This window comes from Cataglyphis hispanica, chromosome 2 (genome assembly GCF_021464435.1).
Source record: "Cataglyphis hispanica isolate Lineage 1 chromosome 2, ULB_Chis1_1.0, whole genome shotgun sequence".
Classification (NCBI taxonomy): Eukaryota; Metazoa; Arthropoda; class Insecta; order Hymenoptera; family Formicidae; genus Cataglyphis; species Cataglyphis hispanica.
This window is the reverse complement of record NC_065955.1, coordinates 5253346-5267047: the sequence shown is the minus strand read 5'-3', so window position 1 is coordinate 5267047 and position 13702 is coordinate 5253346. Positions and strand designations below refer to the sequence as shown.

Genomic DNA, 13702 nt, shown 5'->3' with positions numbered 1-13702 from the left:
TTATTTTTTTGTTTGTATAAAATATAATACATAAAATATAAATATACATAATTCTGATACAAATAACACTTTAATTATATACAATAGAAAATCTAACATTGTGTAGAACCAAGAACAGAAAAAGAATTATTTACATCATAAAAAGTTTCTTCTCTGGTACTCTCACATGTCTTTATAGTTTCTTTTTCATGATCTTCTTCCTGTGTAGTAGATTCTTTTTTTTCATATCTTTTTATCTTTTGCTTTTTATATTTACTAGCTTTTTTTTTCAATTCTGTATTAAATAGAGGTTTGACTTTTAATAAAAGTATATTCAGTAAATGCGATAAACTCGGAGAACTTTGCAAAATCGAATTAATATAAACTTCAACATCATCGCGTCTTTTAAAATTGCTACACAAATTATACAACAATGTACCATTAAACACCTTAGCAACGTTGGTTTGTTCATATGGATATCCCAATAATGCATTTAAGTTCATACTGTGTCTTAAACAATTTTGAAATTCTGCGAAACCATGAACAATTGTAATATTAAATCGTTTTGGTTGCAAATATAATTTCTGGTCAGCTTCGAAATTAGATATAAAAAATGAAGCTGCAATCAAGCAATCATCTGCATTAACTTCATGAAATGCATTTACTAGTGTAGTATCGATTGAATATTGTGGCCGATAGTTTCTCATTTTTCTCGCATATTTAATATTTTCCACTGTTTTATTAAACCTATGATAGAATTTGTTTAAATTTCTATACAGACCTATTTTGTGATCTATTATGTTAAATAACATAGCGAATAATAAGGAATATATATGACAAGTAAATTTAAATGATTCTTGTTGATCTATCCAATACTTCATGGTCGCGATATATAACGTCCAATGTGATGGAATTTCCTGTATATAATTTTCATCAGCAATTCCCAAAGTGGTATTTAAAATTTTTCTCCTAATAACAATAGGCAATTCTCTCAAGTTAAACAAAGATGGTAATTTACAACCTAATATATTATCATTGTATTCTAACTGATAACGTTTTATTTTCTTATTCTCATCTCTGGTCATATATTCCATGCAGGTCTTTCTTTCTTCAATACCAGATATCAATAATCCATAAATAACACCTATAATTTTTAAACTTGCAACAACAGACGAAACGTATAAAAAGTCTTCTACTTGTGCAGGACAAACATATAATTTCCGTACTATTATGTCTATGAAATAAGAAGGATATTTGCCCAATTTGAATTCATTAATAAACCATTGAGGCAAATTGTTAACCAGCAATTCATTAGAAATCACTTCTTTTTCTTCAAGTATGGTTATTATTTCTTTTTCGTCTGTTTCATTGTCGTCGTCACTTAGATTTGCTTCATTTGGCTTTTCCTCAATATATGTCAGATTGTATATGTCACCTTCAAATTTGTACGTTTTGAATATATCTTGTATATTTGCTCTTGAAAAATTCTCTGCAGGAACATCTAGTATATGTAACACGCTCAGTGAAGCATTGATATAACCATTTATTATAGTTTCTATTATATTTAATACGTGTTTGCGTTCCCGTTTTCGTAATCTACTCAGTATTCCTATTACAGCTTGATTTAAACTATGTCTTCTTAGCCAATTAAATGTGGCATCTATACGTCGTTGTTGCTCATTGTATTTCTTTTTTCCTGCTCGTGGTAATTTCAAATGACGAAAAAAGTTTTTAAATGTATGTTGTTTTACATAGTCATTTCCCAATAATATTGCTGCTAAAGGCAATAAAGATTGATTTAATCCATTATAAACTCGGAAAAGTTTTTCTGTACGATAAATCTTACAAAGTTTCATATAACCTCGACCTACTGGATTAGGAATTACATTATTTTGCCATGTACTGAATGGTATATACAATGATCCATAAATATAGAAATCAGAGTCATAACTTAATACAGGACAATTGAGTATACGTGCTATTGCAGCTATAACGTTATCAGCTTCAAATATACATTGTGTATACTTGACGCCTTTCTCTTTCATGACATCTTTAAAAACTTCTTTCATAAGTAGAGGAAAGAATTTGGTTCTTTGTTGAGATTGTGGTGTGTAATGCGATGCTATTCCAATCTTCTCATTAGTTCTGGATATGATTGTCTTCAGTTTCTTGTCTTCGCAACCACCATCAATTAAGACCAATGGAATGACATTGCACATAAAGAGTTCATTAAAAAAATTTGTTACACACTGTGCATACTTGTCATAATCGCCGCCAAAGGCACAGTTGCATCTTGCATACCAATTATACAATTGACATCCTATACTGTTGCCATCAATCACTAAATAAGTATCGTGTAAAGCATAATTTTCAAGATAATCGTCAGAGTGATTGGATATGTACGTTGTTAATCCAGGAATTCCCATTTTCTAAAAGTTGATGTTATCTAACGCTTCATTCGCGAAAATTATATCCACATTGAATTGAAAGTGTCTGCAAAATAAATTATTAAACGTTGATATTATTCATATTTACAATTTTTTTATTTCTTTAAATTATTTTTTTCTTAATTTTACTTATTATGTATACGATATTTGTTTGGAAGTGAATCTAACCTAAAAAGATGTTTTTTTTTTATGTTTTCTTCATCAAACTTACTGTCTCTGGCAATTACTATTTCTAACAAGTCATAATACTTATTATAATCACTATACAATTTTTAATTTGTCGTTTGATATTATTTTTATGTATAATAATATGCAATATGTCAAAATAATGAATACTCAATCATGACGCCATGATGATTACCAACAATGGCTGCTGATAAAGCGTTTTTTAAAGCAGAAGAAATTTTTAAAGATGTATAATATATAAAGCTAATATATATAAATACAATTAACTTGAGAGTAACATGAAGGGGAACCAAATAAATATATATGATAATAGAAAGTATCAGAAAGTTAAAAATATATTTTTATTCTTTCAAAAAAGTTCTATAACTGCATTCTTTGTTAGACTAATTGTTATATTTTCTAATTGTTAATTACAAATTTGTCGAAAAGAAAAAAAAATCAGAAATTTAAAAATATATTTATATATTATATTTTTATTCTTTCAAAGAAGTTCTAAATATGGAATGTATTCTTTAGTAGTTCAGTTGTCATATCTTCACATTAATTACAAATTTGCTGAAAAAAAGAAATATCATATGTAAATTATTTTTATCATATGTAATTGAAATATTTTTGAAAAAATTGTTATTATAAGTTATTAGTTAGGAAATTTTTATTCTTAAGTAATAATTTAAATATGTAAAATCAAGTTTTATAAAAACTACAGAAAAAATTTGTAATTTATTAAATGTTATTAATATAATAAGTTTTCTAAAACTAGCAATTAACAGTATATAAATTAACAGTATATAATTTTGATGTATAACTAAATTTCCAGAAACGATTTTTCTCTTTTTTTTCTGGGATATTCAAATTACTGTGCATATTTTCTCATTCAACTCTATATAATTTTTGGTACCATGATTATTTGCAAGCGCCTGATCTCTTTCGTCCCATATTGTAAGACCATCACATGCACAAATTTTTTTCGTATTTTGTAATAATCCAGAAGATCTGGCTATAATGCCGCAAGCCAGCCTATACAAGGAAAAGAAATTTAATTTAAAACAATAAATAATGATCAAAGCTTTGATATAATAATTTATTCCATTTATACCTATTTCCACTGTTTCCATTTATTTTGGATTCTGGATTGTCACCTCTTCCCAAATCATCCGAGTCATTGGTAATACTGAGTGATCTACCAATTATGTCAGATATTTTAAGGTATCTATCTATCTTCCGAAAAGTAGCTCGGCCTGTAGTGTCTGCTAAGATATTACCAAGATCACCAATATGCTGTAATTATATAGACAATATATTATTATATCACTAAAATTTACACATATATTTATGGAATTTAAATGTGTGAGCTTTTCATATTTACCCTCTGAGACAGATCATTTTCAGGAGCACCATGTGGAGAATTATTTGGATTAAAGTGCTCACCTATGCTACAATAAAACTAAGAATTATTCAGAGTATCTATCTGGAAATTTCTATTTGTATTCTGATTTACCTATCACAACCACTAGATATATCACCACATTCATGTATGTGTATACCATGTTCTCCTGGAGTTAATCCATCAACTGTACCATCTATAATACATCCCTCTGGAGTTTGTGCAAATCTTATTACACCTTTGATCAAATCACCTACGCTGTATCCTGAGTTCCCACCCAGCATTGATACAGCGCTTAATCCATCTGTAAAAATAAAATACAATAAAATTTTAATAATAAGTTAGTCAAGAATAATTATATACATATATATACATAAAATACATATAAAATAATAATAATAATAATAGATATACATATATATATATATATATATATATATATATATATATATATATATTTAAAAATTTTCTTTTTAGATAGAAAGTTTTTTCTAAATAATATAATATTGATTTTTTTCCTTTTTGATATTTTTAAACTTTTGTGAATTGGATTCATCAAGGCTTTCAGCGCATTTCGCATACTCATGAAAAATTAAAGATAAGCAGTCTTGGAAAAATTGCAAATGAAATAAATGATGGATACAAAAGAAAATATACTTTTTTACAACATATATAATATAAAATACAATATACTATCTCGTAATAAAAAAAGTATATTTAAACCTCCATATCCTTTTAGCACTGCCTGCCTTCCAGTTTGTTCGATTCTTTCTTGTATGATAGAATAAGGTAGATCCGTTTCAACGATAACAGTACCACGTTCCAATGATATATCAATATTTCGGATACCCTTCAGATCTGCCACACTCTTGGAAATTGCATCGACACATTTCTCGCATGTCATATGTACCGCAAACTCGATCTGCGTAAATAATGAGCTATTATATATAAATCACAAATTTTATATTGTACTTCAGTTTGCCAATAATGGAAAATAATTGCTTACTTTTGCCAAAGCCATTTGTACACGTAGTTATATCAACATGATAAGCATAAATTTACACCGTCGTGTGCCGGTTGCATGTGGCTGGATTTTTTTTTTAGTAGTACATTTTTTTTTTAGTAAGACAATAGTCTTAATGGTCACGTCCGATCTAAATGTGATCAGGACATGTATGTAGACAATGACATTTATTAATTTCAAACGTCACATTATCTTTTTTGTCTTTTTTCTTCTACTTTCCTCGTAAAATTCATAGACGTATTATATTCGTGTCATATCACACGTAATGTCTAATGTCATAAAAAAGTAATGCGCAAAATTTTTGAATTAGAATCTGTTCTGAAATTGACTGTAATTTATGTATGCAAAATCGTGTGCGTAATGCTTATTGAACGATTGCATAGTATAGAGTAGCATTTGATTGACCAATCAGGACAAAAAAAGCAACAATTTCTTTATTCTGGTTGGTGGAATCAAAAATCACTCGATGCTACTCGACGAGTAGAATTTTCGAATACAATTCAATGAAGCACACAATTTTGTCTTTATAATAATTATAATAAATATTTTTTTATAAATATATATATATATATATATATATATATATTTATATATATATATATTTATTAAAATTTGCTATATATATATATATATATATATATATATATAGTATATTTATTTATCTCTCGGTTGTCGAAGAAAAAAACCGTGAGTTTTGATATTCGCCGTCAGTGGCGTTGCTTTCCCAAGCTCTCTATTTCGGAAATGATTCGATCTCTTGTCTCTCTCTCATTCCCGAAATTGGATACATACTTGGTAGAGTAATTGCCAATAATTGTCGATCATACGTATAAACTGTATTATATTAAAAATATACTGTACGGACGAATGGTTTGTGGTTAAATAACGCGCGGGGTCAATCGATTTTCGCGAGATTTTCGATAATACCGCGTAAATAATCTCTGCACTTTCGGATAAGTCGTCATCGCGAGAACATGCTCCGAAAATACGATGAAAATGGACGTGCCATGCACGTGAGATGTTTTTAGATAAATCTTCGTCGAGAGTATATTTCTTGGATTGTGTCGATCTTTTTATTGAAGAGACGAATCGTGAATTGCTTCGAAAATGTCTGTGACTTTTGCGCAACGTGGTAGGCCACCTCCAAATCCTGCTCAAATACAGAAGGTAAAGAAATTGGCTGTAACTTTACAAAAAAAAAAAATAAATAAATAAAAACGATTATTATGAATAAACTAATAAAAATATCACTTATATATAATTAAAAAAGTAAAATATAGAATACATTTTTACTGTTTTGAGAACTATAATTATGTATGTATATACATTTATACATTTATATATATATTTATATACATTTCTCTAGATGCTTGACGAAAATAGTCAACTTATACAAATGATTCAAGAGTATCAAAATAAGGGCAAAGCACAGGATTGTGTACAGTAAGTAATAATAAACAATAATATATAATATTTTTCAGATATATTGTGTTTTTCTAAATTTTAATAAAAATGAAATTAATTATCGAAATAAATTGTATTAATAATTAATGAAGAAAGTTTGTACAATTTTCGACTGCATTCTCTATCAAAAAGCTGTGCAAACTTTTCTGTTTATCTGTGATATTATGGGAATTAAATATTTTAATTTTTACCAAGATAATGGCTATTAAGCTATTTTTTATAGTACTAAAAAGAAATATATTTTTTTAATATTAGTAATCTTTTTAAGTTTGGGATTTATTAGACTTAATTTTCAGATACCAGCAAATGTTACATCGCAACTTGGTATATTTAGCATCTATTGCAGATGTGAATCAGAATCTTCAAACATTATTACCTGTAAGCAATAAATCTCAGAATAAAAAACATACATTAATAAAAATCGTTTAATCCAATAAAACTACAAAGTTGAATAAAATTTTTGCAAACAATTGTAGATTTTAATTAGATTTTTTGTTTCAAGCTACCTCAAGGTATTCCCAATGGTCCTCAGCATGGTATGATGAATCCGCAAGGAGTTCCAAGTGGTCCAGGTGCTTCAGCTAGTCCTGGAGGAGAAATGACTCCAAATACACAGCCAACTATGCCAATAGCACAAGGGCCTTATCGTGGACCTGTGATGCCTGGTCAAGGACCTTCCATAAATAGTATGTTTTTTTTTAATTTAAATCTATTGTTGGAAATTTTTTTTATATTCTTAATTTGAATTTATTTCAGATTTCTGACTAAGTATTAATCAAATCTAACATATAATTGCAATATAATTTTGAGTTAAATATTTGAGATTAGTAATATTTTAATTTGTTAACATAGGACCTCCAACTGCACCAGGTCCACAACAATATAGAGGTCCACAAGGTTACCCTCAACAGTCTTCTCAGCAAGGTTATCCTGCTCAATATGCCAGTCAGAATCCTAGTTCTAATTACCAAGGACCGCAAGGATCTGCATACACTCCTGGTCAACCAAACCAATATGGACCACCAAATACTTCTCAGCAACAGGGATATAATGCAGCAACACAGCCAAATTATGGTCCTCCGACTACAGTGAACAGCTATGGTCCACAATCAGGAGGTTATCCACCGCCGGGTACAGCTCAGCCACCTTCCGGATACGGACCTCCACCGCCAAATCAGCAAGGTTATCCATTATCAAACGCTTCACAGCAAAATTTCTCATCAGGTAGTCAACAACAACAACAACCAGGACAATATGGCAGTCCTAGTCCACAACCAAATTATCAGCAGCCTCCATCCCAAGCACCACCTCAAAATGCATACGCCGCTGGACAACCTGGAAATTATCCCCCCCCATCTTCACAGGCATATGCGAATAATGTTCCACCGCAAAATTATCCACCACCTCCGACAACCAGCACGAATCAACCCCCTCAAGCTGGATCTCAGCAAAATGCGGGTCCTCAGCCCAACTATGTTAACCAGCCGAGCCCAGGTCCTGGGGCAACGCAGTACGGTCCCGTTTCTACATCTCCGCCATTTAGTACTTCCTCCGCGAGCGGCGGCAATACTTATGCTCAGAGTCAGCCAACAAGCACACCATCTGCCTCAACACAGACATATCCACCAAGTAGTGGTCCGCCACCAACATCGCAGGCTGGAAATTATGCCCCCCCGCCGGCCCCTTCTGGATATTCTGTTCATCAAACACCTCATCCGACGTCGCATCCCCCGCATCCGCCGCCGCCGCATCAATCACCCCATCAGCCACCACATACTCCGCATCAATCATCCCATCAACCATCACATCAGTCGTCCCATCAACCGTCTTCCCATCAATCGCCACATCAGCCACCACAACAATCTCAGCAACAGTCGCAAACAGCTCCGCAGACGCAACAGCAGCCGTCTCAAAGTCCAGTCCCGAGTGGATTTCAACCACCGTCTGGCCCACCGCAAGGTCCCGCCCCACCACCAGGCCCTCAACAACAGCCTACTTATGGACCCACTACTACGCAAACATATGTTCCACCAACACCAGGAGGGCAACCACAGGTATTGTTCAAGATATTTCTATTTAGATACATTGAACTAACTAAACAATTAACCTTCTACTTTTATTTGTTTTGTAACATGATTATTACTATATTTACTTTCATTATAAATTATTATTATTTAAAATTTTATATTTATTTATATGTGAAAAAGTATTGTATGATACAGATATGGCTAAATAATTTATTATTTGTATATTGAAAATTCTAGATTTATAGTCCACATCCACCACAAGGGGGACAACACTATGGGCATCCACAATATCCTCCTCAAAGTTATCCTCCACCACCAGCAGGTCAAGGATATCCACAATATCCTCCACGACCACCTGGTGGACATATGCCTCCTCCACCGGGACCACAAGGGCCACCACCACCTAATCAGTATGGAGGTTATGGTTATCAACCACCCACACAATAAAATACATTAATTCTTAAATTTAAATAGATCTTAGATAATGTGTATATTGAGCATATTTTCATTTACATTTTTATTTACATTTTGTGTATGTTAATATATTTTATTAATATAAATTCATAATATTATATTAATATAAATATTGTGGATATCCATATTAACATGAATACAAAGGGTTCCATTAGATGAGATTACAAAGAATTGTATGGAGAACTTCATAATTCAATCTTTGGTGATATCTGACATCATAAAAAAATATTTAAAGCAAAATTATGTATAAATTAAAATTCTCAAAAGTTGCTATAATAAATATATAGTTGAACATAAATATAACTGTTGAGTTTTTAGTATTTACATACATATTTTGGGTGATGATAATCTATAGTAATTATATATAATTTTATACTATATATATATATATATATATATATATATATATATATATAAAGTTATAAATCTAATGCTGTGATGGATATCTATATTATTTTTGTGTGAATATAAATATAATATTTAAACAAAAATCAAAGAACAACATGTTTAATTATAGTATTTCTTATTGTGTGTGTACTCTTTTGTAGATTAAGAATTTCACAAGATATACAAAAGTCATTTGGAATATTTGGTATACTCCATTTTAGAGATTTAACAATATAAAAAGAGATTTGTTTTTTTATATAATTTGAATTATATATATATGTATATATATATATATGTATATATATATATGCATATATATATATACATATATATATAATTCAAATTATATAAAAACAAATCTCTTTTATATTGTTAAATCTCTAAAATGAGTATACCAAATATTCCAAATGACTTTGTATATCTTGTGAAATTTTAATCTACAAAAGAGTACACACAATAATAAATACTATAATTAAACATGTTGTTCTTTGATTTTTGTTTAAATATTATATTTATATTCACACAAAAATAATAGATATCCATCACAGCATTAGATTTATAACTTTATATATATATATATATATATATATATATATATATATATATATATTTTTCTATTTTAAATACAGAAAAGATGATAATCCTCAAATCTTATTTTTATTACAAATATATGTATAACTTTTTATTCATATAACTAGAGAATAAATATAAATTGAAAGTGAAAGAAAATTATAATGAATTGGTACAAATATATAAGAAAATAAATATTTGTTCCAATTTATTGTTATTGTATAATTGATGTAATGAAGTTTAATTTCATAATCAATATACATATAATGTGAATGTATATACAAATTTTCTCATATTATATACATATAATTTGCAATGGAATTACGCGATAAAATTAAAAAAGGGGCACGACAAATTGTTGCCATATTTCTCTGTCTTTATCCCATAAATATTTTTCGAGGAAGATATTGATATATATACACACACACCACACACACACACACACACACACACACACACACATACATACATATAATTATACAAATAATGTGTATCTTACTCAAATTCTCACAATTTTAGATTAAATAAAAATATTAAATATAAAAATAGTTAACAAATTGTGTGTGTACAAGAAAACGTGTTGTAAAAAAAAGGTCATTAAATAGTAGAAAGTTATCTGTTTGATGTGATGTCCATTTATTTTTATTTTTGAGACATACATATATAATTAATGATAGATATAAAATCTTAGTAAACAGATATGCGTACTCATATGACAATGTGGATTCCCATTGTATAAATTAATAATAGAAAAATGTTGAATTCTACAACTCATCTCTAAAGTTTAAATTGCTATAATGACACTGACAAGAATGACTAGGTTGTGGTACTTCTTCCATGTTATCTAGTATTTCAGTTTTACTCTTTAAGCGTTTACTCCACTCCTAAAATATAAAAATTATATTATTTGGCAAAGATATCTAAAGAGAAAAATATCTAAAATAAGACTTTCTCATACATGAAATAAAACTGTATAATAACATAGTATATCACGTGGTAATAAATTGTCTCTTGCAAATTGTCTGGCAGATTTAACAATTTTTAATGCATCCTCGTCATGTTCCTTTGCCCACATAATTTTATCGACAAGATCCGAGAGATCGCTCTTTACAGGTATATAATGTAATACAGGTATAAGATCTTTATAAAAAAATTCGTAATAATTGGATTCTTGCTTAAAAACTAAAGAATCTCCAGCAAGTAAATATGGGAATCGATATGCTGCTACTGTGCCATCAATATTCAATTGATATTTGTACTATAAAAAAATTATACCGAAAATTATACAATATAAGAGATTGTTAACAGAAATATATATAACAAAGTTTTGTATACAAAATTTAATTTTTGCTTTTTTTAACATGTTTAAACTTTAATGTTATATTACTGTCTCTACATGTCTAAAGTTTTTGTATGTGTATATGTACAATTTCAAAATTATAATACATTTTAGAAAAAATAGAATAGAACAATTATTTTTTTGATTAATATAACAAAATATAACAAAATATGTACAAAATCTTTGTAATGGGCTTCATTCACTTATATCAGATATTGCGATAAGATAATGTACAATTATCTCTAAGAGTAACTTTAATAAAGAAATTTAACTTCTTTGTGTTTACCTTAAAAAAATTAAAAAATGACACATGGTTTTGTGCAGGCCCATATTTATCCATTTCATCCCTAAAGAAGAAGAAATTAGTAATAGAAACATTGAAGAGCTCTGGATGCTTTCTTGAAATATCTATTAAATCTAGTCGTTCTCTTCTGGAATCACGTCCACGCCAAAATAATTGTTCAATTTTGTTTTCCCATGACAGTCCAGTGTTACCTTGTACGGAGAGCGTATCTAACATTACCCTATTTTTCAAGAATATAATATTGCAAGTAAACTGATAATTTACATTATTAACATTATTAATGCATGTTATACCTGCCCATTGCTTCTAAAGATGATTCTGTGATATCATATGTAGGCATAACAATATCTTTAGTATTGCTAGAACCACACCATGAAAAAATAGGATAAAGTGGGCCTGTATCAGGAACGAGCGGCCAATCACCCAGATTTACGAAAAATTCAATGTCTGGCAGTACCACTTTACGTGCGAGCGACAACAATATAGTATCCATAAATATTTTAAAGCCAACATATTGACCATAACATTGCCTATAAATCTAATTTATTCTAGTTTGAGTCACATTTATAAATAGATAGATATAGATAGATATCTATCTATAAATAAAAATATGAATTATAGGTTGACATAGTATGTTATAACATATTTACTCTGTTAGATTTCAATACATAATGACAAATGCTAACACTGTTTGGTTGATCATATCTCTTAATAATGCTTTGGCGTATGTTATCAAAATCAATATTTATAAATGGAGAAAGATCATCATGTATTTGAGTATAATTTTGTCGGCATTGATAATGATATAGCCAATTAATGATTGATGGATTTGGACAGTAACATTCCTCCTCATAAACAGGACCTAAAAAAAGATCTCTTTGTTGGGCTTAAAAAGATTTTTTATAAAAAAAAAAATATATACATACACACCTTGGATTTCTAAATGAGGCAATGATAATTCATTTCCCTTAATCTTTATTTTAATATTAATGTTAGAACAAGTATTAAAAATTTTATAGCGTACAATAAAACTTCCATCTTTACAGTCAAAAATTTGAGTCCATATGCGGCATGGTACATTATTAAAAGAATGTCCATATATTTGCCCAGTAACTATATTTTCACCAGGAGATTTTGTCAGACTACAATAGGTAATAATATAATATAATTTTACATATAAACGTCAAATAAGTTATAAAAATATTAATTGCAAATATATTGCAAATGCTTATAATTTAGCTTCAAGGCAATATATATATATATATATAGCTAAAATTTTTATCTTTAAAATTATATTATCATATAATAAAATCTTAGAATATTTTATATACAATTATTATAACACAAATGTGTACACCATTAGTATCAATATTGATTTTATGTTTTATATTAAATGTTGAGTATTTTGCTATGTTTATTTAATATTAATTGAATGTAATAAATAAATAAATAAATAAATATATATATATATATAATTGAATATTAACTTTCTTCCATCTAAATCTACAAGTTGTAGAAAGAAATATCTGGCACGCATGGTAATTGCTGCTGGTCTCAGTCCTGGACCCCATACGATTGTTTTCAATGGATCTATATCAAACTGATTTTTCGTTCTCGCGCAAACAAGTAACAATAACAATGTTATTAAACGGTGCATAATTGTTGGAAATATTTAAATGAATAATGTGCACAACTATTCTCAATTAATTATAATGCCCCTGTTACTGAAAATTTAAATTTTAAAAATTAATTATAAGGTTATGATAAAATTTGCTTATAATTATCGCCTAATATTTAAATTATCTATGAAGATGTAAGCTTATAGCATGCCATGCTTTATTACATAATCATATTTGCTATTTGAGCTTATACTTACTTGTATTTTCATTGTAAATGCATAAATTTTTCGATAACCGGCCTATTCGCGCGCGATTTACTCCTAACAGTTCGAAAGTTTTTTATATATATGTATGTATTAATGATGTGCACACACATACACACATATCGTCGTTATTTTTTATATGAAGCTGATAAACAGATTAAAATAAACTAAGATGATTGCAATTGACTAAACAAGTTCATGAAATAAAATTTGTCGTCGATTTGAATATAATCTC

At 28.8% G+C, this 13702-nt stretch overlaps 4 protein-coding genes across 8 annotated transcripts; 1 reads left to right on the top strand and 3 right to left on the bottom strand.

Annotated features, from left to right (window-relative positions):
• Positions 1 to 90: 90 nt before the first annotated feature.
• On the bottom strand, positions 91 to 2780 carry LOC126858950 (protein asteroid). Of its 3 annotated transcripts, none has more exons than XM_050609710.1 (2): positions 2595 to 2780; positions 91 to 2472 (listed from the first exon to the last, which is right to left on the bottom strand). In XM_050609710.1, the coding sequence occupies exon 2, from the start codon at positions 2403 to 2405 to the stop codon at positions 93 to 95; it is 2313 nt and encodes a 770-aa protein (XP_050465667.1). In that variant the 5' UTR covers positions 2406 to 2472; positions 2595 to 2780; the 3' UTR covers positions 91 to 92. The 3 variants fall into 3 exon arrangements, with proteins under 3 accessions (XP_050465667.1, XP_050465668.1, XP_050465669.1); XM_050609711.1 differs by having other exon boundaries at positions 2638 to 2778; XM_050609712.1 differs by lacking the exon at positions 2595 to 2780 and having other exon boundaries at positions 91 to 2152; positions 2281 to 2421.
• A 202-nt stretch (positions 2781 to 2982) lies between these two features.
• LOC126858851 (copper chaperone for superoxide dismutase) lies at positions 2983 to 5303 on the bottom strand. 2 transcript variants are annotated; one of them, XM_050609475.1, is made up of 7 exons: positions 5003 to 5301; positions 4720 to 4918; positions 4111 to 4300; positions 3979 to 4045; positions 3709 to 3890; positions 3511 to 3629; positions 2983 to 3167 (listed from the first exon to the last, which is right to left on the bottom strand). In XM_050609475.1, exons 1-7 carry the CDS (start codon positions 5015 to 5017, stop codon positions 3157 to 3159), a joined length of 783 nt encoding a protein of 260 aa, XP_050465432.1. In that variant the 5' UTR covers positions 5018 to 5301; the 3' UTR covers positions 2983 to 3156. The 2 variants fall into 2 exon arrangements, with proteins under 2 accessions (XP_050465432.1, XP_050465431.1); XM_050609474.1 differs by lacking the exon at positions 2983 to 3167 and having other exon boundaries at positions 3247 to 3629; positions 5003 to 5303.
• Positions 5304 to 5771: 468 nt separating this feature from the next.
• On the top strand, positions 5772 to 9332 carry LOC126859177 (basic salivary proline-rich protein 1-like). Its single transcript, XM_050610215.1, has 6 exons — positions 5772 to 6187; positions 6387 to 6463; positions 6781 to 6862; positions 6987 to 7170; positions 7337 to 8538; positions 8749 to 9332. The coding sequence occupies exons 1-6, from the start codon at positions 6128 to 6130 to the stop codon at positions 8956 to 8958; spliced, it is 1815 nt and encodes a 604-aa protein (XP_050466172.1). The 5' UTR covers positions 5772 to 6127; the 3' UTR covers positions 8959 to 9332.
• Positions 9333 to 9981: 649 nt separating this feature from the next.
• On the bottom strand, positions 9982 to 13594 carry LOC126859188 (protein O-glucosyltransferase 2-like). Of its 2 annotated transcripts, none has more exons than XM_050610234.1 (8): positions 13462 to 13594; positions 13073 to 13309; positions 12516 to 12727; positions 12236 to 12447; positions 11879 to 12123; positions 11568 to 11805; positions 10901 to 11200; positions 9982 to 10826 (listed from the first exon to the last, which is right to left on the bottom strand). In XM_050610234.1, exons 2-8 carry the CDS (start codon positions 13240 to 13242, stop codon positions 10707 to 10709), a joined length of 1497 nt encoding a protein of 498 aa, XP_050466191.1. In that variant the 5' UTR covers positions 13243 to 13309; positions 13462 to 13594; the 3' UTR covers positions 9982 to 10706. The 2 variants fall into 2 exon arrangements, with proteins under 2 accessions (XP_050466191.1, XP_050466192.1); XM_050610235.1 differs by having other exon boundaries at positions 10924 to 11200.
• Positions 13595 to 13702: the final 108 nt, after the last annotated feature.

Coding starts and splice junctions, on each gene's coding strand:
- LOC126858950 (XM_050609710.1), bottom strand. CDS start 2,405: ATGGGAATTCCTGGATTAACAACGTACATATCCAATCACTCTGACGAT.
- LOC126858851 (XM_050609474.1), bottom strand. Junction 3,891..3,978: donor AAAATGATCTGTCTCAGAGG/GTAAATATGAAA, acceptor ATATAATTACAG/CATATTGGTGATCTTGGTAA. Junction 3,630..3,708: donor AATGGAAACAGTGGAAATAG/GTATAAATGGAA, acceptor TTCCTTGTATAG/GCTGGCTTGCGGCATTATAG.
- LOC126859177 (XM_050610215.1), top strand. CDS start 6,128: ATGTCTGTGACTTTTGCGCAACGTGGTAGGCCACCTCCAAATCCTGCT. Junction 6,863..6,986: donor ATCTTCAAACATTATTACCT/GTAAGCAATAAA, acceptor TTTTGTTTCAAG/CTACCTCAAGGTATTCCCAA. Junction 8,539..8,748: donor CACCAGGAGGGCAACCACAG/GTATTGTTCAAG, acceptor TGAAAATTCTAG/ATTTATAGTCCACATCCACC.
- LOC126859188 (XM_050610234.1), bottom strand. CDS start 13,242: ATGCACCGTTTAATAACATTGTTATTGTTACTTGTTTGCGCGAGAACG. Junction 12,728..13,072: donor GTAGATTTAGATGGAAGAAA/GTTAATATTCAA, acceptor TACCTATTGTAG/TCTGACAAAATCTCCTGGTG. Junction 10,827..10,900: donor ATTATACAGTTTTATTTCAT/GTATGAGAAAGT, acceptor TTTATATTTTAG/GAGTGGAGTAAACGCTTAAA.